The sequence below is a fragment of the Oncorhynchus mykiss genome, chromosome 5 (assembly GCF_057628025.1).
Source record: "Oncorhynchus mykiss isolate SJ-2025 chromosome 5, ASM5762802v1, whole genome shotgun sequence".
Lineage (NCBI taxonomy): Eukaryota > Metazoa > Chordata > Actinopteri > Salmoniformes > Salmonidae > Oncorhynchus > Oncorhynchus mykiss.
The window spans coordinates 46,017,501-46,041,344 of NC_143026.1; the positions used below are offsets into that span (position 1 = coordinate 46,017,501).

Genomic DNA, 23,844 nt, shown 5'->3' on the forward strand with positions numbered 1-23,844 from the left:
GCGAGACCCTCTATGTCATCTACTACTGCGACCACCGCCTCCACCGGTGCAGCGAGACCCTCTATGTCATCTACTACTGCGACCACCACCGGTGCAGCGAGACCCTCCATGTCATCTACTACTGCGACCACCACCGGTGCAGCGAGACCCTCTATGTCATCTACTACTGCGACCACCACCGATGCAGCGAGACCCTCTATGTCATCTACTACTGCGACCACCACCGATGCAGCGAGACCCTCTATGTCATCTACTACTGCGACCACCACCGATGCAGCGAGACCCTCTATGTCATCTACTACTGCGACCACCACCGGTGCAGCGAGACCCTCTATGTCATCTACTACTGCGACCACCACCGGTGCAGCGAGACCCTCTATGTCATCTACTACTGCGACCACCACCGATGCAGCGAGACCCTCTATGTCATCTACTACTGCGACCACCACCGGTGCAGCGAGACCCTCTATGTCATCTACTACTGCGACCACCACCGGTGCAGCGAGACCCTCTACAACGTCTACATCATCCACAAGTATGACCACTGCTGCAGCCATGGAAGATGATGAAATGGAGGAAGCACCTCTGGATCTAGGACCCCCTGAGATTAAATCAAATCACATGTTATTTGTCACATACACATGGTTAGCAGATGTTAATGCGAGTGTAGCGAAATGCTTGTGCTTCTAGTTCCGACCATGCAGTAATATCTAACAAGTAATCTAACCTAACAATTTCACAACAACTACCTTATACACACAAGTGTAAAGGAATTAATAAGAATATGTACATAAAAATATATGAATGAGTGATGGCCGAACGGCATAGGCAAGATGCAGTAGATGGTATCGAGTACAGTATATACATATGAGAGGAGTAATGTAAGGTATGTTAACATTATATAAGGTGGCATTGTTTAAAGTGGCTAGTGATACATTTATTACATAATTTTTTCATTATTAAAGTGGCTAGAGATTTGAGTCAGTATGTTGGCAGCAGCCACTCAATGTTAGTGATGGCTGTTTAACTGTCTGATGGCCTTAAAAGCTGTTTTTCAGTCTCTCAGTCCCAGCTTTGATGCACCTGTACTGACCTCGCCTTCTGGATGATAGCGGGGTGAACAGGCAGTGGCTCGGGTGGTTGTTGTCCTTGATGATCGTTTTGGTCTTCCTGTGACATCGTGTGGTGTAGGTGTCCTGGAGAGCAGGTAGTTTGCCCCCGGTGATGCGTTGTGCAGACCTCACTACCCTCTGGAGAGCCTTACGGTTGTGGGCGGAGCAGTTGCCGTACCAGGCGGTGATACAGCCCTACAGGATGCTCTCGATTGTGCATCTGTAAAAGTTTGTGAGTGTTTTTGGTGACAAGCCGAATTTCTTCAGCCTCCTGAGGCTGAAGAGGCGCTACTGCGCGGGTGTGGGTGGCCCATTTCAGTTTGTCCGTGATGTGTACGCCGAGGAACTTAAACCTTCTCCACTACTGTCCCATCAATGTGGATAGGGGGCCCTCTGCTGTTTCCTGAAGTCCACGATTATCTCCTTTGTTTTGTTGACATTGATTGTGAGGTTATTTTCCTGACACCACACTCCGAGGGCCCTAACCTCCTCCTGTAGGCCGTCTCGTCGTTGTTGGTAATAAAGCCTACCACTGTAGTGTTTTCTGCAAACTTGATGATAGAGTTGGAGGCGTGCATGGCCACGCAGTCATGGGTGAACAGGGAGTACAGGAGAGGGCTGAGAACGCACCCTTGTGGGGCCCCAGTGTTAAGGATCACCGTGGTGGAAATGTTGTTACCTACCCTCACCACCTGGGGGCGGCTCGTCAGGAACTCCAGGACCAAGTTTCACAGGGCGAGGTCGAGACCCAGGGTCTCAAGCTTATTGACGAGTTTGGAGGGTACTATGGTGTTAAATGCTGAGCTGTAGTCGATGAACAGCATTCTTACATAGGTATTCCTCTTGTCCAGATGGGTTAGGGCAGTGTGCAGTGTGATTGCGTTGTCTGTGGACCTATTGGGGCGGCAAGCAAATTGGAGTGGGTCTAGGGTGTCAGGTAGGGGGGAGGTGATATGGTCCTTGACTAGTCTCTCAAAGCACTTCATGATGACGGAAGTGAGTGCTATGGGAGATCAGATCCTGAAAAGGTTTTACAGCTGCACCATCGAGAGCATCCTGATGGGTTGCATCACTGACACCGCCTGGTATAGAGGTCCTGGATGGCAGAAAGCTTAGCCCCAGTGAAGTACTGGACCTACATGTACATATTATCTCAATACTGGAGCCCCCCCGCATATTGACTCTGTACTGGTACCCCCTGTATCTATTTACTGCTGCTCTTTAATTATTTGTTATTCTCTTTTTTTGTATTTTCTTAAAGCGGCATTGTTGGTTAAGGGCTTGTAAGTAAGCATTTCACTGTAAGGTCTACCTGTTGTATTCGGCGCATGTGACAAATAACATTTGATTTGATTAAAAAGGGATTTTAAACTAACTTTGGGAAAAGTTAGTCATAATGAACATTCTGTAAAAGTACAGTACATCTGATGTCACATAGGGGTTATTAACTAGAGAGCCCTTTAGCTAGCTAGGTTGCACATAAAATATCAATCAATTATGGTATCAAAGGCTTTAAAAATGTACTAGAATGTAGCTTACCAGAGACAAATCGCCAGGCGTTAAACTGGGCTGATGGACTCCCGGTAGTTGGTATCCATCCAGGCGATCCTGGCTCCAACCATCTGGAGCAGGTGATCGAACTGGCTTCGGCCCAGATGAAAGTAACTTCGGAATTCCTCTACATACAGTCAAAGCTCTTGAATGAGACGGTGGAACTCCCCTGCCTGCTTTCGGGACTTCTACCATCTCTGGACCCACACAGAACTGCGCTTTCGGCGGGTCTGGTCCTGCCTGGCCCAACAGCGCGATCAAGACCACCTTTCTCAATGTTGGTCTTATTGTTTAAAGTGCCTACTCTCTACCACCTTGACTATTTCTTACTGCATTTCACACCAAAACTATGCATTTTGGAAGGAAATTATATTATAGGCTCTCACAATTAATTTTTAGATGTCAATCAAATAAATAATATGCTACTTGGCAAATAAATGAATAAAAAATGTAAAGAAATTCTACCGTCAAACTGTTTTGATGTAATCCCACATTTTGTTTTACTGGATATGTGTGCAACAAAAATTCAACATTAACATTTTGCTACTTTCTGTCAAGTCTACGCATACAATTTGATGCATACGTTGCACCACACAGAACGCACTGCAACTGCCTCTGCAAAGCAATGCCGCAAGGCACACGCAGCGCTCCATTGGAAATTAATGTACTTCTGGTGTACCAAAACGCAAGACACAGTCGGTGTGTTCGAAGCGCTGGAGTTGTTGAATGGGAGTGAGAAGTGTTTTGATATTTATTTTTTATTTAAACCTTTATTTAACTAGGCAAGTCAGTTAAGAACAAATTATTATTTACCATGACGGCCAACCAAAAGGCAAAAGGCCTACTGCGGGGACGAGGGCCTGGGTTTCAAAATTAAAAATAAATACAATATAAACATAGGACAAAGAGAGACAAAGAAACACTACATAAAGAGAGACCTAAGACACCAACATAGCAAGGCAGCAACACATAACACAGCATGGTAGCAACACAACATAACAACATGGTAGCAACACAACATAACAACAACATGGTAGCAACAACATAGTAGCAGCACAAAACATGGTACAAACATTATTGGGCACAGACAACAGCACAAAGGTCAAGAAGGTAGAGACAACAGTACATCACATAAAGCAGCCACAACTGTCAGTAAGTGTGTCCATGATTGAGTCTTTGAATGAAGAGATTGAGATAAAACTGTCCAGTTTGAGTGTTTGTTGCAGCTTGCTCCAGTCGCTAACTGCAGCGAACTGAAAAGAGCGACCCAGGGATGTGTGTGTTTTGGGGACCTTTAACAGAATGTGACTGGCAGAATGGGTGTTGTATGTGGAGGATGAGGGCTGCAGTAGATATCTCAGATAGGGGTGAGTGAGGCCTAAGAGGGTTTTATGAATAAGCGTCAACCAGTGGGTCTTGTGACAGGTATACAGAGATGACCATTTACAGAGGAGTATAGAGTGCAGTGATGTGTCCTATAAGGAGTATTGGTGGCAAATCTGATGGCTGAATGGTAAGTAACATCTAGCCGCTCGAAGGGCACCCTTACCTGCTGATCTATAAATAATGTCTCTGTAATCTAGCATGGGTAGGATGGCCATCTGAATCAGGGTTAGTTTGGCAGCTGGGGTGAAAGAGGAGCGATTACAATAGAGGGAACCAAGTCTAGATTTAACTTTAGCCTGCAGCTTTGACATGTGCTGAGAGAAGGACATTGTACCATCTAGCCATACTCCCAAGTACTTGTATGAGGTGACTACCTCAAGCTCTAAACCCTCAGAGGTAATAATAACACCTCTGGGAAGAGGGGCATTCTTCTTACCAAACCACATGACCTTTGTTTTGTAGATGTTCAGAACAAGATTAAGGATCTACCTTGTTGGACACTAAGGCTTTGTTATAGAGCATTTAACACAAAATCCTGTGAGGGGCCAGCTGAGTATAAGACTGTATCATCTGCATATAAATGGATGAGAGAGCTTCCTACTGCCTGAGCTATGTTGTTGATGTAAATTGAGAAGAGTGTTGGGCCTAGGATTGAGCCTTTGGGTACTCCCTTGGTGACAGGCAGTGGCTGAGATAGCAGATTTTCTGACTTAAAACACTGCACTCTTTGAGAGAGATAGTTAGCAAACCAGGCCAAAGACCCCTCAGAGACACCAATACTCCTTAACCGGCCCACAAGAATGGAATGGTCTACCGTCAAAGGCTTTGGCCAAGTCAATAAAAATAGCCGCACAATATTGCTTAAAATCAAGGGCAATAGTGACATCATTGAGGACCTTTAAGATTGCAGTGACACATCCATAACCTGAGCGGAAACCAGATTGCATATCCGAGAGAATACTATAGACATCAAGAAAGCCAGTCAGTTGATTATTTGACAAGTTTTTCCAACACTTTTGATAAACAAGGCAACATAGAAATAGGCCTATAACATTTAGGATCAGCTTGATCTCCCCCTTTAAATAAAGGACACTTTATTTAAACTGTGGCTGTCTTCCAAGCAATGGGAACCTCCCCAGAGAGGAGAGACAGGTTAAAAAGGTCAGAGATAGGCTTGGTGATGATAGGGGCAGCAACCTTAAAGATGAAAGGATCTAAACCATCTGACCCAGGTGTTTTTTGGGGGTCAAGTTTAAGGAGTTCCTTTAGCACCTCAGACTCAGTGGATGCCTGCAAGGAGAAACTTTGTAGTGGGGCAGGGGAAAAAGAGGGAGAAGCATCGGGGATAGTCGCATTAGAAGGGTTGGGAGATGAGAAAATGTTGGATGGGCAGGGAGGCATGGCTGAGTCAAATAGGAATCCTGACTTAATGAAGTAGTGATTTAAAAGCTCAGCCATGTGCTTCTTGTCAGCAACAACCACATCATCAACATTAAGGGACATGGGCAGCTGTGAGGAGGAGGGTTTATTCTCCAGGTCTTTAATAATTTTCCAGAACGTCTTGGGATTAGACCCACAGAGAGAGAACCGATCCTTAAAGTAACTAACTTTGGCCTCCCGGATAGCCTGAGTGCACTTATTTCTCATTCACCTGAACCGCAGCCAGTCAGCCTGAGTATGCTTGTGCCGAGCCTTTCGCCAAATGCAACTCTTGAGGTGGAGTAACTCTACAAGATCACGGTCAAACCAGGGGCTGAACCTGTTTTTAATTCTCATTTTCTTTAAGGGGGTGTGTTTGTTAACAATACCACTGAAAGGTCCAAGCACCTTCGACAGAGGGGATCAAGCTGATTCTATACCAATATACAGAGGCCAGTTCGTGAAGGAAGGCTTGCTCATTAAAGTTTTTTAGCAAGTGTCTATGACATATCAGGACAGGTTGTTTCACTGTGAAGCCATTACGAACACAGGCTGTAAAACAATGATGAGTAGGGTCATTGCAGAAAACACCATAAAAAGATAATACATATTATAAAAATCTCAACATGATACTGTCATTCAAATAAATGGTCAGAATTGGTTAAATAAGGTTTTGCATGCCAAATAAGAGTAGGCAAAGTTATCGTGTCAGGCGAAATGTGTAGCTATCAAACGTTTTACCATTGCAACATTTGATGTAGGCTACAATGACATTCACCATGGGAGTGCTTAGAGTTCACAGGTGGCGATGCCTCATCGCGATTGTTACAAATAGTGGGGAATAACCAATGTTATTGAGTGTCATCACTATCTTTCCTTTGCCTTACCTCAAACCGTTACGATTACCAGCTGAGAAACTTTTATGAGTTGATTTTACTCCTGATTCCGAGTTTGTCTGAGCAGTGTCTTAACATCACCCTAAAACCTACTCTGAGCTGGGAGTTGTTGTTGTCTGAAAACAGGTTAACAGGACCTTTTATCTAGCCTAGTTCACCCATATTTTATTTTTGCAACAAAAAAAAAGTAGTGTGTATTTCCAGTAGTTTGCTAACGTTACACTTGTACATAGAAACAAAAATATGAACTACTGAAAAACCTACTTAGATGTGAATTAAATGCAACTGCCACAATGCCACTAGTTAAATTACTAGCTAGTTGCACTACGTGTGTAGTTCCTCGCCAACATTTCTGACAGATGTTGGTGCGGAAGCTGTAGAAGATGTAATTTAAAACCTTTCGCCGACACACGTCGGATTTGGGCACGGAAAGAGCCTCATCTGCTGCATTTTAAGGGGAGGGTTAAACATTTAGGAGAAAGACATTTTTTAAAACTTAGTGCTGACGCGGACTGGGAGCTGGAGCAGCCGACTGGGCTGTGAACTCCACCATGTTTCTTTGGGTTTTAGTTTTAGTGGCCTTCGTTTCTAGAACAGAATGTTATTTTTCGGAGGAAAAATATCAAGAAGAATCGAAAATTCAGCCGCCAACGATTATTATTGCGATCATTGCTCGGAACGCGGCGCACTCTTTGCCATACTACCTCGGGGCGTTGGAGAGGCAGAACTATCCCAAAAACCGCATCTCTGTATGGTAAGTGGCAGCCATCCCGCCAGCGCTGTTTCCCTGGACGCTATTTGTTCGAATGTATCAAACTCGCCGGCGATCAAAGGTCAATCGCATTTAGTTTAGATAAAAAAAATACCACCCCTCTTCTCCCCAGTCCCCACAATCCCTTTAGAACCCTCGATCGTTACCCGACTTATACAATAATGAGTGCTTCTGCTGCTGTAGGCTACTCCAACTTTGTTTTCCAAGTTAGTCTCTAATGCAGAGTTTATGAAAGTTAAATTGTAGGCTAGGCCGACTGTTACACTGCATTACGCAATTATATGATTTATAACAGCCTATACTTTACACTACTGTCTGCATGTTACTGTATGCTTTGCACAGATGACATTTCCATGTGATTCCACTGTAGCCCTAAAGGGATTTCCTCTTGTGCATATTATGTTTTTCATACGGAAATCTTTCTGCATATTCATGATCAACTCCTCATTAGGGCAAACGATGTGCGTGGCTTTTCTCGATTGCATGTGTAATGTTACCACATCGGTTTATCCGATTTGCAGTGTCTTTGATTCCTAGTTGTGTGGTGCTTGTATGCAAACCAAGTGGTCACGGTATACACTGTATAAGTGCCAGACAGTGTCTTTATTCCCATGTCTGCAGGGCAGCAACAGATCACAACGCTGACAACACTACAGCTGTTCTGAAAGAATGGCTGACCGTCATGCAGAAGTTCTATCACTATGTGGAGTGGAGGCCCATGGAGCATCCTACGTAAGTTCTGTTTCTGTTCAGCATTATCTTGTATTTTCCCCGAAAGTCTGTGAGATTGGAGACCTATAGAGCGTCCATCTTTCATGAGTCCTGTTCAGCATTATCATGAGTTCAACATTGTCACCCAAAAAGTGCATGTTGTTGATAGTTGTGCACCTCCCAGAACCTAAGGCCAAGGGCTTAAAAACATCTGGTCAACATCAGCCCCTGCTTTGTTGTAAAGCCTTACTAGCACACACAGAGTAATATTTAAAACATGCTGTTTAAGGAATGTAACTTTAAAAAAGGATGAAGAGAAAAGAGAGCTTCAAAAACAATGTTAGGTGGTTACAGAGTATACTGATACACAGTGCTACCTGACCTCAGTGGACTTCTAATTGTATCTCTCTAAGTACACTATACACACACACACACACACACACAACAGTATGTGGACACCCCTTCAAATTAGTAGATTTGGCCATTTCAGCCACACCGGTTGCTGACAGGTGTATAACCTCGAGCACACAGCCATGCAATCTCCATAGACAAGCATTGGCAGTAGAATAGCCTTACTGAAGAGCTCGGTGACTTTAAGGTGGCACCGTCATAGATTGCCACCTTTCCAACAAGTCAGTTCGTCAAATTTCTGCCCTGCTAGAGCTGCCCGGGTCAACTGTAAGTGCTTATTGGGAAGTGGAAATGTCTAGGAACAACGGCTCAGCCGCAAAGTGATAGGACACACAAGCTCACAGAACGGACCGACAGGTGCTGAAGCATGTAGTGTGTAAAAATTATTTCCTCGGTTGTAACATTCACTACCGAGTTCCAAACTGCCTCTGGAAGCAATGTCAGCACAAGAACGGTTCGTCGGGTTGGGTTTTCATTGCCAAGCAGCCACACACAAGCCTAAGATCACAATGCGCAAGGCCTCCCGAGTGGCGCTGCGGTCTAAGTCACTGCATCGCTTGAGGCGTCACTACAGACCCGGGTTCAATCCCAGGCTGTGTCACAACCGGCCGTGACCGGGAGTCCCATAGGGCGGCGCACAATTGGTCCAGCGTCGTCTGGGTTAGGGGAGGGTTTTGCCGGGGATGGTGGCTTTATTTGGCTCATTGCGCTCTAGCGACTCCTCGTGGCATGCCGGCCGCTTGCAGGCTGACTGCGATCGTCAGTTGAACAGCATTTCCTCCGACACATTGGTGCAGCTGGCTTCCGGGTTAAGCGGGCGGGTGTTAAGGAGCTCAGTTTGGTGGGTCATGTTTCGGAGGATGCAAGACTCCGAATTGCAGCGATGAGACAAGATCGTAATTGAAATTGGGAGAAAAAGGGGGTAAAAAAAACATTACAATGCACAATGCCAAGTGTTGGCTGAAGTGGTGTAAAGCTCACCGCCTTGGACTCTGGAGCAGTGGAAACACATTCTCTGGAGTGATGAATCACGCTTCACCATCTGGCAGTCCGACGGAAGAATCTGGGTTTAGCGGATGTCAGGAGTATGCTACCTGGTTCAATGCATTATGCCAACTGTAATGTTTGGTGGAGGAATAGTGGGCTGGTGTTGTTTTTCATGGTTCGATCTAGGCCCCTTAGTTCCAGTGAAGGGGAACCTTTACGCTATGGCATACAATGATATTCTAGACGATTCTGTGCTGCCAACTTTGTGGCAACAGTTGGATGAAGGCCCTTCAATGGTCATACAGAAATGGTTTGTCGAAATCAGTGTGGAAGAACTTGACTGGCCTGCACAGAGCCCTGACCTCAACCCCATCAAACACCTTTGGGAGGAATTGGAACACCGACTGCGAGCCAGGCCTAACAGCCCAACATCAGTGCCCGGCATCACTAATACGCTTGTGGCTGAATGGAAGCACGTTTCCGCAGTTTTTTCCCCCCAACATCTAGTGGAAAGCCTTCCCAGAAGAGTGGAGGCTGTTATAGCCGCAAAGAGGGGAACCAACTCCATACTAATGCCCATTATTTTGGAATGAGATGTTCGACGAGCACATACTTTTGGTCATGTAGTTGGTACCTCAAAGCCATGCAGGCGGGGGTAGTGGGTGCCCCCCCCACCCTAATTTTTACTCTGCTGCTACTCTGTTTATTATCTATGAATTGTCACTTTACTTCTACCTACATGTACATATTACCTCAATTACCTCGACCAACCTGTGCACCTGCAAATTGACTCATTGGCTTGTAAGTAAGCATTTCAATGTAAAGTTGTATTCGGTGCAAATTTGTTTTGATACTGTAGCACGTGTGCGCATGTGATTGATTGTGTGTGTCTTGTTTGGCCTGTGCAGGTCCTACCCAGGAGAGATGGGGCCTAAATACTGGAGCAACGGCAGATATGAATACCTGATGAAACTCAAACAGGCTGCTCTCAACTTCGCCAAGCAACGCTGGGCTGACTACATACTGGTACAGTCCCAAATGTCTACTCTGTCCACTGACTAGAAGTTCTAGGTTTATCGCATTAGCTTATCCACTGCCTAGAAGTTGAAATCAAGGGTTGTTGGGATAAATTCTATTTCAATTCGGGAAGTAAACTAAAATTGCAAATCTCCTCCATTGGTTTTCAATAACCCTGGCTCTCTTTTGAGATCATCTCGGACTCTTTACTCAAACCTGAATACTCACAAAAAACACACTCTCTCTCTCATACTTCTCTCTCATACTCCTTCAGTATGCAGACACAGACAACATCTTGACCAACCCAGAGACCCTCAACCTCCTGATAGCAGAGAACAAGTCTGTGGTCGCCCCCATGTTGGACTCCCAGGGAGCTTACTCTAACTACTGGTGCGGCATCACTCCACAGGTACGAGTGCGTGTGCGCACTTGGGTATGTGTCTGGTTACACATGCCCGTGTGAAAATTACACGTGTATAACATTGCACACTGGGTTTTGTTTGAATGACAGATTGATCTGTGTGTCTGTACTCAGGGTTACTACCGGCGTACGGCTGAGTATTTCCCCACCAGACACCGCCATCGGCTGGGCTGCTACCCGATGCCCATGGTCCACTCTACCTTCCTGCTGGACATGAGGAAGACGGGTATGAAGAAGCTGGCCTTCCACCCCCCTCACCAGGACTACTCCTGGCCCTTTGATGACATCATCGTCTTCGCCTTCTCCTGTCGCGTCTCAGGTAGGGGCCTACAGTGCAGAATGTACAGTAAAGCACGCACACTTTCTCTCGCTCGAGTAACATATAATCGCAAACGTCGGCGAGTTCAAAGTAAGAGGCCAGATGGTTCCATTCACGTGTTGCTGGTACTCCCATGTTGACGTTAGCTGTTTTGATGACCGAGTTGACTGTGCGATTCCAGAGGTGCAGATGTACCTGTGCAACAAGGTGAGGTATGGATACCTGAACGTCCCAGCCAAGCCTCACCACACCATAGAGGACGACAGCATCAACTTCAGCCACCTCATCCTAGACGCCATGAGTAAGAAACTTTATTTCATATTCTACAGTGATTTGAGTTTAGGTGCTATATGCTGTATGTTTATTATGGTCTATAACTAACAGTGAAAGATCTGTAATACCTTTATGGTATTAACAACAACTCTGTTCTCCTTCCAGTTGACGGACCCTCCATGGCCCCCTCCAAATATGTCAGCCTCTTCCCCAAACGGAGAGACCTCATGGGCTTTGATGAGGTGACAGAGCCCAGGGGCGCCCAAACCTCTCAAGGACTAGAATAGAGCAAATAAGTAGAACTGGTTTGGGGGGAAACTGCTGTAGACGAATGGTGTTCTACTCGCTCACTCAATCTATGGATCATTGTGTCTTAGTTGACCTCTGACCCCGACTCTCCATTAATGTAGGTGTACCTGATCAACCTGCGTCGGCGTCAGGACCGTAGGGACAGGATGCTGTACTCTCTCAACGAGCTGGAGATCGACGTCAAAGTGGTGGACGCCATAGACGGAGGGTGAGAAATTAGCCTGATAATCCAGGCTGAATCATTCTAAACAGAGCTGAATTCAGTCTGATTTCCAGGATGGGCGAGGACGCAAAGCTTGGCAGAGCTATAGCACTGAGGGACATGTACTTACAAGAGAAAGACGGACACTGTATGCGTGTGTCTTACAGAGCGCTGAACAGCAGTGATATAAAGATCCTTGGAGTGGACATACTACCTGGTTACTATGACCCGTTCTCTCGCCGTACCCTGACCAAAGGAGAGGTGGGATGCTTCCTCAGCCACTATTACATCTGGAAGGAGGTGAGGATTAGACACAAATATACATTCACAACAAGAAACCAAGAATTGTTGCTCAAACAGAACAGGGAACTAACAAACAGTCACTAACAACAACCAAAACAAAACAGGTGGGGTTCAAGGAGGGCTTTTCGAAGACACTCATGGGGGTGTCCACTGAATGTTGACTAGCAACAAGAATGACAATTTATGACTAAATGACAATGTACTAAATGTAACTGAAAGTGAGGCCTAAAAGACACCCACCATGTGTGCCCACAAAATTGGCCCCAGACCAGGCAAACCAAAATAAAAACCCTCTCCAACTTATAATATGGAGTTAAGTGACGCAAACTAAACCAAGACAGAAAGGCTTTGTTTAGCAACTTAAAGCCGCAAAGCTATATAACAAGAAAAAGGTGCAGCTCTTCCAACATCTCTCATGCCAACTGGAGCATTGGGCCAGCCGCTCTTAAATATCACCTGGCTAACGAGATGACAAGCCAGGTGTAACGCATACTGACTGACAAGGTGACACCAATCAGTGCTAATGTCCAACCTCGAAATATAAATGGAAATGACAAAGCCTGTAATACCTTCCCACGTATTTCTGTTGGACGAGTTTGCTCACAACCAACAGAAAATATTACATTTCACAAAATGGTTAACTTAAATGCGTTGCTACCTACCGTTCAAAAGTTTGGGGTCACTTAGAAATGTCCTTATCTTTGAAAGAAAAGCCCATTTTTTGTCCATTAAAATAACATGAAATTGATCAGAAATGTCTAAATGTAGCTGGAATCTAAATGTCTATTGTAGCTGGAAATGGCAGATTTTTTTAATTGAACATCTACATAGGCGTACAGAGGCCCATTTATCAGCAACCATCACTCCTGTGTTCCAATGGCACGTTGTGTTAGCTAATCCAAGTTTATCCTTTTAAAAGGCTAATTGATCATTAGAAAACCCTTTTGCAATTATGTTAGCACAGCTGGAACATTTTTGTTCTGATTTTAAAGAAGCAATAGAACTGGCCTTCTTTAGACAAGTTGAGTATCTGGAGCATCAGCATTTGTGGGTTTGATTACAGGCTCAAAATGGCCAGAAACAAAGAACTTTCTTCTGAAACTCATCAGTCTATTCTTGTTCTGAGAAATGAAGGCTATTCCATGTGAGAAATTGCCAAGAAACTGAAGATCTCGTACAACGCAGTGTACTACTCCCTTCACAGAACAGCGCAAACTGGCTCTAACCAGAATAAAATGAGGAGTGAGAGGCCCCGGTGCACTACTGAGCAAGCGGACAAGTACATTAGAGTGTCTAGTTTGAGAAACAGATGCCTCACAAGTCCTCAACTGGCAGCTTCATTAAATAGTACCCACAAAACACACTATGAACACTCTAGGGTACTTTTCTGATAACCCATCAGGTTCCTCTTCTTTGGGTTCCTTACAAACGACAAGATTTAGCACAAATTTCCCTCAAGCCAAATTGTTGCCCAAAATGAACGAGACCTACTTCACTGGTAGGCTAGATCTCACTTGAGTTCCACATTATACAAAGGAACTTCCATGCACCCCATCTCCACACCTTAAACTAACAAGTTGCTGAAGTTTCAGACAAAGGCGAAACACCCTCCAATATTAAGGATTGGGCTGCCCCAGTGTCTCGCGGTATCCTCACATGCTGCCTAACAGCATCGCCACTCTGCAGAGACACGAACCCGTCTGAAACAATGGGTTTATACACATCTGAGATATCCCAACCAGATATTCACGGGTGTGCTCTCACAAGGAGAAGCTGCTTTCCCCCTCTCTCATCTTTCTGTTTAACTTAGGACACTGAGAGACCACGTGTCCTTTCTCACGGCAGTAATGACAAACTGCCGTATACGAAGAATCCGTTTTCTGCTGATCCTTGTCTTTGGTCACTAGGGGAAAAAGATTGAAACCTCACAGTATGAGGTGACGTCTCTGGATTGCTTTTGGGTTGGGGTAACTGCCGGGTGCTTTATTTGTCAAAGACTCCAGCCACCCTAGTCATAGACTGTTCTCTCTGCTACTGCACGGCAAGAGGTACCGGAACACCAAGTCTAGGTCCAAGTGGCTTCTAAAACAGCTTCTACCCCCAAGCCATAAGGCTACTGAACATCTAATCAAATGGCTACCAGGACTATTTGCATTGCAAATAGTCTTTTATTCTGCCGCTACTCTCTGTTATTATCTATGCATAAGTCACTTTAATAACTCTACCTACATGTATATATTACCCCGATTAACCAGTGTTCCAGCACATTGACTCTGTACCGGTACCCCCTGTATATAGACTCGCTATTGTTATTTTACTGCTGCTCTTAATTTTTTGTTATTTTTGTAGGTATTTTTCTTAGCTGCATTGATGGTTAAGGGCTTGTAAGAAAGCATTTCACTGTAAGCTCTACACCTATTGTATTCGGCGCCTGTGACAAATACGATTTGATTTTGAAGGTAGTTTTATGTGTCAACACTGCAGTTTTCTCAGGAGTGAGGTCCTTGTGCTCATAAATGTAGGTAGCAACCCTTTCGGGAAGGCAACTTCTTGAACTGTTTGAGTAGTAGGAGTGTCTTTTAAATCCTTGACCTCTTGAGAACCACACCACTGGTCAAAAAGACATGCGTGTTGCCTTGCGAAATTCAACACGGCTTTGTGATTCTGTCTTTTTTGTTATTTACGGAACTGTCGTCTCTATGCCTCTAGGACCAACTTGTAAGCCCGGAGGATAGAAGCTTGTAATCTGAACTCTGGTCAAGAGAGGAAGCGGCGTACACTTTTTATTTCTTTCAGCATTTCCCACAAGAACACTTTGGGAGGAGCAGAGACCAAATATCTCACGGCCATTTTAAGGACGTGTCAAGTCCTCTCAAATAGAGGAAAATATACGTCCACCTCCTTTTCGTTGGAAGGTGGTACAAGCTGCCTGTTCTGACCCAAATCAAACTCTGACGGTACAGGATGGGCCTGTCTTGATTCTGAGTACTTCCATCTCTTTTTGCCATGCTTCCATCTCTTTTAATCGAATCGCATGTTCACGTTCTTGCTCTAGTCTGGGTGCGCGTTCTCTCTTCCTTTCCTTGTGCTAAAGTTCCCATTTCTGTTGCTCCCGTTTTGCCTTGAGTTCCACCTCTCTCAGTTGCACGTCTACAGGGTGTCCTCTACCACCCGTAGAAACCCTTTTCATCATCCTCCCTCTCCAGGATTTCCTCCTCCACCAAAGCTGTAATGATTTAACTCTGACTACTAGCTTTTTGAATCTGCATGTGCCACTTTGATGTCATTATTCTTTGTTTGCATTGATGAGCAGATTCGCCTTCGGAAATGTATCTACCAACTCCCAAGTAAGGTTTTCCACAAATTCTTCCAACTTAAATTCCATGGTGTTACATTTTTTTTATTTTTTATTAACCTGTGTGTTTATGCAACTTTCTAACTGATCTCACCAATCTTATAACCCCTCTGAGTGGTTGTCAGTGACACAAACTCTAACAAAAATATGTATTTTGAACATTAAAATATCTGGCTACAGTAGAGCTTCAGAATAGGTGATTAGAGCGACTGCTATACTCATGGGAAACAAGATCCCGGAGGAACACACACACACACACACACACACAACAGACCTGGGGGTTATGTTAGCAGCAGCTTAATTGACTTGTTCAGTGAAGCAGAAATGCTTCTCTGGTCTGTCATTAGAGCTTTTCTTAACTATTAGTTATCACCCATTCTCATCCATCTCTGTCCCTCTCTGCTCTCATCTCCCCCTACTGTCTTTCCCTTGCTCCCCCTTTCTTTCTCCCCCTCTCTTCTCACCCTTCCATCTCTTCACCCCTCCATCTCCCCCCTCCCTCCCTCTCAGATGGTAGACCAGCAGATGGATAAGGCTCTGATCTTCGAGGACGACGTGCGTTTCCAGGCCAACTTCAAGCGACGCGTGCTCCGTCTGATGGAGGAGGTGGAGATGGTGGAACTGGACTGGGACATCATGTGAGTCAGTGTCACAGTCACTCAGGCGACAGCCGCCCACCCGCGTTGTCATGGAGACGGAGAGGAAAGGGCCGAGCTGCCCTGGAGTCATTTCGTACGATGAGCTAAACTCGGTTGAGAGGGGGGGGGGGGGGGGCGTTAATTGTTACATCTAATGTAATAATTGCATATTAAGTCGATTGTTTATTTTATTATTACGCAAGTGGAATAAAGAATAGTCCCGTTCCACAGCAGTTACTACACTAGCAATACGTCATCCTCTGCCTGACCTGCCTCTCTCTCCGTCCTCTGTCCGTAGTTACCTGGGCCGTAAGCAGGTGACGCCGGGTGACGAGGAGGAGGTGGTGGAGAACGTGAGGAACCTGGTGGTAGCAGACTATTCCTACTGGACCCTGTCCTACGCCATCTCTCTCCAGGGGGCCCAGAAGCTGCTCAACGCCGAACCCCTCTCCAAGATGCTGCCCGTCGACGAGTTCCTGCCCATCATGTACGATAAACACATCAAGTAAGTATTCATTTGACATTTCTTTATTTCTTCATTTCTTTAGCCGTTCGCAAGTCCTCCTTCAGTCAATGAGACCAAAAAACACCAAGTAAGTGGAACTGAAACCTGAAGAATTGTGTTAAGTACACCCAAAATAATCGCCCGACTTTAGCTCAAAGGGATAACAGTCTTGTGGATTGCGGAAGACCTGGGTTCAAAACCTAGTCAGTGAGAGAGCCAGTGTCATAAGTATCCAACCTGTCTTTGATGAATGCCAGCTCCAAGAGTCCAATACTAGGGTGAGTTTCCTGAAAGTTTTGTATCACTAAGAGCATCCTTCATCCTTTGCCAACAATGGACATATAAGGATCATGCTACAAAGCTGTAACTCTCTCAAAGCTGCTTTGTGCCGCTCAATATTGCAGTGCATCATGAGAGGTAAACAATGTCCTGTTAAGGCTTGAAATGTGCAGACAGACAGACAGATTGAAAGTAAGTTTACATTGTAATTCTTCTGACAGCCAACTCTCTGATCCGCCCATAACTTTTGGACTTTATAACATAGCTGCGGAAAGTAGGGGTGCTGAATCCGAATACATTTGAAATATTATTATTTTAAAGTATTTTCTTTAGAATATTTTTTTTATTTATTCACAAAAGTAGGGCACTGAGCCTTCTCTAGTCCTGTATTAGTGGACCGATATAGGCATCTGTAGCACGGGCAAATTATAGCAGTCTGTAGCCCTCCCCCCTCCATCTATCTACATGGATCAGTCCAAAATGACTTTTTAACACTGTCATGGAAATAAATGTATTTCCTGTTACCAAGGCATTTACGGTTTCTATGTCTTCCGTTTTCTATGTGGACCAATTTATCCGTGAATTCTGAATATCTATCCAAGGATTGTTCCATAAGGTTGTGTTTTTAGGGAGTGATATTGATTTCTTGTACAATACATTTCATTTTCTTCCATATTGCCACAATTTATTCAACTTCATGACCTCTTTTTATCCCCAATTTCGTGATATCCTATGCGATCTTGTCTCGTCGCTGCAACTACCCAAATTTGCTGGATAGAGGCGCTTCGTTTAACACCATTCCGCTTAACCTGGAAGCCAGCCGCACCAATGTGTCGGAGGAAACACAATTCAACTGACGACCGCAGTCACCCCGCAAGCGCCCGTTCCGCCACAAGGAGTCGCTAGAGTGCGATGAGCCAAGTAAGTAGTGACGCCTCAAGCACTGCGATGCAGCGACTTAGACCGCTGCGCCACTCAGGAGGCGTTATAAATGCTGTTAATGTGCCACAATTTATTACATTTCATGACTCCTTTCTATGCGCACCAAAAGTACGATGTGCTTTACTGATTTTTCCCTGTGAATGCCTAACACTGTAAGATCATATTTTATAAGTTAGCTAGTCATGTTAGGAAATAGAACGAGCTTTCAAAGGATGCCCACCTGACCCAGATTGCGATTTATAATGGGCCGTTTTTGGATTGCGTAAACAACAACAGCAAGTGTGCTTTCTCTAGTTCCTCAATAGTTAAAATACTCTTCTTTCAATCATTAAAGCTCGCTGAAATTACGTAGGAACTGTGCACACTTTGGAGAGGTGTGTGTGTGTGGCCACTTGGAGACGCCAGTTAGTCCTCTCACTCAAACCCTTGTAATTTCTTTGTTTTATGTTGCGCCTACCCCACCTTTTCCGGGAATATTCTTATCATGTCACTGAATGTATGCGGTGAAAAGTACAGTCAAGCCCAATAGTGTAATGTTTGGCTTCAGTCTTGTCAGGTCAACTGTTTTGTCCTCAGCTTTGGTTTAGTTTTCCAATAATCTCCAAACGGTTCCTTTTCAATTGCTGCCATGCTTATGCATATGATTTTCACACTTCTTCTGAAGAAACATTTCAGTTTAGCCCTCTCCATATAGGCCAATTCACACATGTAGCGCATTCTCATTTAAGTTCAATGTCTCCAGGCTTTCTGCAGACTGACTTGGCTTGTCATAACATTCCAGTTTCATGTGGTCAATGCTCTCTCTCTCTTTCTCTCTCTCTCTCTCTCTCTCTGGCTCTCTGGCTCTCTCTCTCTCTCTCTCTGGCTCTCTGGCTTTCTCTCTCTCTGGCTCTCTGGCTCTCTCTCTCTCTCTCTCTCTCTCTGGCTCTCTCTCTCTCTGGCTCTCTCTGGCTCTCTCTCTGTCTCTCTCTCTCTCTGTCTCTCTCTCTCTCTCTCTCTCTCTGTCTCTCTCTCTCTCTCTCTCTCTCTCTCTCTGTCTCTCTCTCTCTGGCTCTCTGGCTGCTAGACCAAGTTAATAAAGCCAAGAGACTTTGTTCTGAGCCTTGGGAGAAGGCTGTTGGAATGCTTCGGTGTCCTTTTAAGACTGCCTTAGTGTTCCGTCATGCGTGGAAACCTGGCCAGCTGCCATAAATCCCTATTCCCTGCTCCACCTTTCCCCTCTTCCCATTCTCCTTTTTCCCCTCAGTGGTTCTTCTGATTTGATAAGCTTGACTTGTCCTGAAAATAATTAACTAGAACCACATGGATTTGAATCTGGGCATTCTGACACACTGACTCATTTCTTCCAAAGAAAGTTGTCATTCCTACAGAAGCCTGATATATCCCCGGTACTTGTGTTATAATAACCTTGTTTCCACAAAATGTTGAGCGTGTTCTCACATGCTTGTATTAATCTCTCGGAATGTTCTTTTGTCATTTTTAGAGGTCACATTCAAAACTCTTATCCTGATTAAGATTATAGTTTTGTTTAGAGTAGCAGTGAATTGTGGCCGACGATAGGCTTCTATACTAAACAAAGTATGCCCCATGATCTTGTAATCTGGACAGTACTCTCAACCACGTAACTGCTAGTTTTCTAGTGGGATTTTACATTTCTCTACGTGTCATCATTGTCTATAGCCTGTGACCGCTGGTAACTCTCTCAATTAGAGGTTTTAATATGTTAATATTGCCATCTGACCTGATATCTAATCTCACTCTTCTGTTCCACAGTGAGGACTACAAGTCTCACTTCCCTAACCGTAACCTGCAGGCGTTCTCTACACGCCCCCTACTGGTGCAACCAGCCCACTACGCTGGGGACCCCGAGTGGGTGAGCGACACGGAGACCTCCACGCTGTGGGACGACGACAACGTGCGAACAGACTGGAGGGGTTCCCACAAAACCCTGAAGGGGGCACCTCAATCCGACATGCTGCAGGCAACGTATAAGGATGAGCTCTAGTTCAACCATATTAGTGCCTGATTCACACTGTCGGGCCAACTCAAACCGCACTGGGCTGACTTGGGATGTTGTCTTTTCACGCTGTTCTTTTCCAGCACGGTTCCAGAAACTAATGTAGCCAGCACAGATTGGATCGGTTTGGCTCCGTAGTGTGAAAAGTGTAATGGGTTCCTGGTTGTAAGTGTCACTGCTGACAGAGAGGAAGATCTCTGCTATTCACAAGTGCCTTCATTTCTGACTGTATATTTCTATTTCGCCATTTTGTACTGGGTCTGTCTGTCCGTAGTCACTGGGAATGACTGGATATGCATGCGGTGGTGACGCCGGCTGAGGCTCCAGAGACTTGGTCTGCTCACATCAAGTGACCCCAGATCTGTTTTCAAAGTGTTTGTGTGTGGCTTTGTCTGTGTACGGATGCTGACGTTTAAAAAAAATAATTTGACTCATGAACATTGTCCTTGGCTGTCCATCTGTGCATCCACTGAACATTCCAGGGTCTGGACTCACCTCTCTGTACACTTAGTCCCCGGGGGTCGGCCGACAGAAATGACCGGAGGGGGAACCCATTCTCTTTTATATCACATTTCACTCTTATTCAGTGTATTGTGAGAACAGTCTTAAAAGGTTTTTCTTTACTTTAGCAAAGTAACTATACTATACAAGTATACAACATACAAGTTGAACTGCGAGCCCTCACACAAGGTAAGGATCCTGTAGCTAGCAGTGTGACTGATCTACGACAGGAGCAGTGTCTCTCTCTCTCTCTCTATGCCTGACCTCGTGGTAGAGTCTCTCACTAGAGCAGACCGAAGTCAACAGACCAGAGAGAAGCCGGCCAACTTAGGTGTTGTTAATGGTGCCAATTGCTACAGCGATCGTGTTACAGTCTGACTGAGCTCATTGGTGTCGGTTTGTGTTGGTGTTTTATAAATGCATACAAGTTCCATTATTTGTACAATTCTTATATACAGTTTTCCTAATTTATTTTTTAGCATTATATTGTGATTTTTGAATGCACAACCATTAAACCCAGGTGCAATGTCTTAAGGGTAGTGAAATTCCCTTTTTTTGTTAAAGAAATGCATGTACACTCAGTGTACAAAACATTAGGAACACTTAGTATTGAGTTGCACCCCCTTTTGCCCTCAGAACAGACTCAATTTGTGCGGGCATGGACTCCACAAGATGCCGAAAGCGTTCCACAGGGATGCTGGCCCATGTTGACTCCAATACTTCCCACAGTTGTGTCAAGTGGGGTGGACCATTGTTGATACACACCGGCAACTGTTGGGCGTAAAACCCCCCCCAGCAGGGTTGCAGTTCTTGACAGATTCAAACCGGTACACCTGGCACCTACTACCATACCCCGTTCAAAGGCACTTAAGTCTTTTGTCTTGCCCAATTGTCTCAAAACTTAAAAAATCTTTCTTTAACCTGTCTCTCCTCCCCTTCATCTACAATGATTGAAGTGGACTTAACAAGTGACATCAATAAGGGATCATAGCTTTCACCTGGTCAGTCTGTCATAGAAAATGTTTTGTTCACTCAGTGTTTATGTCAAGCAAAAGTAGCACATTTGGCAGGAGCCTTGCCTGTGCCAAAAGTGTTAAAAATGGATGTGACAATTATGTAACTTAATTGTTTATACATTAATAAAAATCTACACCATTTTGTTTATTATGCGTTGATAGAAATGTACCCTTTAATTTTGAAGATACATTATGTGCTGACATGAAAGCACCACAAGAGGGCATACCCCTTTAACCAATCAACATGTAGGCCATTAAAAAAAAAGAAGTTTAAAATATTGATTTAATCTGTTACTTATTAAAACTTTGCTGTGCAGTGATGGTATTCTGTAAACCTTGACTGGAATTTTGAAAAGGGAAATTCTCTTTTTCCCTTTGTAGGAAGTGTCATTTTTAGGGAAGTGTAGTAACTCTGAAATAAGAGTCTTCTACTCACACCCAACTTGGGCAGGAGCTGGAAAATAAATAAATATATATATTAAATGTCCACTCACTGTTTGCTGTTTCCACAAGAGCTAGCTCTCTCTCTCTCTCTCAAACACTAACCACGCTGTGGAACAAGTTTGTCTATCCATCCATGTCACAATATTACCCCCCCCCCCCCCCTCTAGATAACAAGACTTGCCTAAGCTGAGCAGAGATGGTTCTGAAATAGGCGGGTACATTCCTGGGACTCCCCACACGCATGCATGGTAACCTATATGCCAGGGTTCACTGAACTGCACACATGCAAGTAACCTTTTAGTTAGGGACATTCTGTCAACTGCATACGATTCTGTGAACTCGATGACCTAATTTCTCCAGTGCCGATAGTCGGCAGAAGGTCCCGGAATAACATCTTCAAACGTTCTATAATTGAATAGAAAATAACTGTAGCTCAAAGACATCCTTTTCAAGAACTGTTCTTCAGGAGGAACTTGAGTGTTCACCGGTTCATGCTGTATCTTACTCGTGCATGTGTGTTTATTCAAGTGCGTGTGTGTGTGTGTGTGCGCGTGGCACAGTTTCTATGTTGCAGCCAGTTCAGAGCTGCGAGTTCACTGCTTTGCACTGCTCTTTCATATCTGGCTAGAGGCTGTCTGGACTGGAGAGAACCCGCTTCCAGGGGTGGGGACATCACCAAGCTCTCCAATTGGTTCTGAGGGGAAGGTAGGGTTCTTTGAGGTCACAGAAATATGGGGCGGCATAAGGCAACTTTCTCCTTATATGATCACTGCAGAAAAATAATGCCTAAGCATAATGGTACTGTAGAATAGGTGATCCACATACCTTTGGAGGTTGTGATTGCAGGTGTGATCCGTACCATATATTTATATACGTTTATATAATACACCTGCATATATACAGTCAGGTCCATAATCATTGGCACCCTCGATAAAGATGCAAAATAATAGAAATACTGAGCTATATTGTATGCTCAAAAAAATTGGGAAATTACATTTTATACTAATACAATTGCTCAGAGAAAGTCATTTTGTTGACTTTCTGGGGAGGAAATGAAAAAGATAGGGGTTGAAATTATTGGTATGGGGGCACCCCTGTTGTCAATACTCTAGCACGTCCCCTTGCGAGGATGACACTGATCCTTTTTGCTAAAATGTTTTACGAGATTGGAGAACACGTTGGGAGGGATCTTAGTCCATTCCTCCATACAGAATCTTTCCAGATCCTTGATATCCTTCATCTGCTCTTATGGACTTCCCCTCTTCAATTCAAACCACAGGTTTTCAATGGGGTTCAAGTCTGGAGACTGAGATGGCCATTGTGTATTGTTAATTTTGTGGTCAATTAACCACTAATTTGTGGATTTTGATGTGTGGTCGGGGTTTTTGTCTCGCTGGAAGATTCACTTGTTGCTAAAGGTCAGCCTCCTGGCAGAGGCAACCAGGTTTTGGGCCAAAATGTCCTGGTACTTGGTAAAGTTCATGATGCAGCTGACCTTAACACGGGCCACAGGACCAGAAGAAGCAAAATAGCACCATAACATAAAAAAATGGACTACTATATTTTACTGTAGGTTTGAGGTACTCTTCTGCATATGTTTCCGTTTTTCGACACCAAACCCAACACTGGTGTGCGTGGCCAAAGATATCTATTTTCATGTCATCTGACCATAGCCAGTGCTTGACTTGGACATAAATAGGTACTGGTACTCATTTTGGCATCTGGTACTGTTTATATTTAGGTGCAGGAGTGCCAAAATACTTTTGAGCTAATATTCTACAAGAGGAACAGGAGCTCAAGCAGTAGGACATTTTGAGGTGCCGCTACTCATCTCCGGTGAGCTCCTGCCCAAGTCAAGCATTTACCATAGCACCGCCTAGAGTTTGATAAACGGCATTGGTACTTGGATTGGAACCGGTCCTATGGTCAGAGGACTTGAAAAAAATATATATTTTTTTTAAACAAATAATTTCAAATTAAAAGCTGAAAGGCCTTGAGTCTATCAATATTGGCTTAACAAGTCACATAATAAGTTGCATGGACTCTTGTGCAATAATA

At 44.5% G+C, this 23,844-nt stretch overlaps 1 protein-coding gene across 1 annotated transcript; it reads left to right on the forward strand.

Annotated features, from left to right (window-relative positions):
- The first annotated feature begins 6,464 nt into the window (after positions 1–6,464).
- Positions 6,465–21,490, forward strand: LOC110523940 (procollagen galactosyltransferase 2). Its single transcript, XM_036977674.2, has 12 exons — positions 6,465–7,118; positions 7,758–7,868; positions 10,154–10,271; positions 10,537–10,671; positions 10,798–11,002; positions 11,184–11,303; positions 11,441–11,517; positions 11,686–11,792; positions 11,954–12,086; positions 15,955–16,082; positions 16,381–16,587; positions 19,582–21,490. Exons 1-12 carry the CDS (start codon positions 6,916–6,918, stop codon positions 19,811–19,813), a joined length of 1,776 nt encoding a protein of 591 aa, XP_036833569.2. The 5' UTR covers positions 6,465–6,915; the 3' UTR covers positions 19,814–21,490.
- The last annotated feature ends 2,354 nt before the right edge of the window (positions 21,491–23,844 follow it).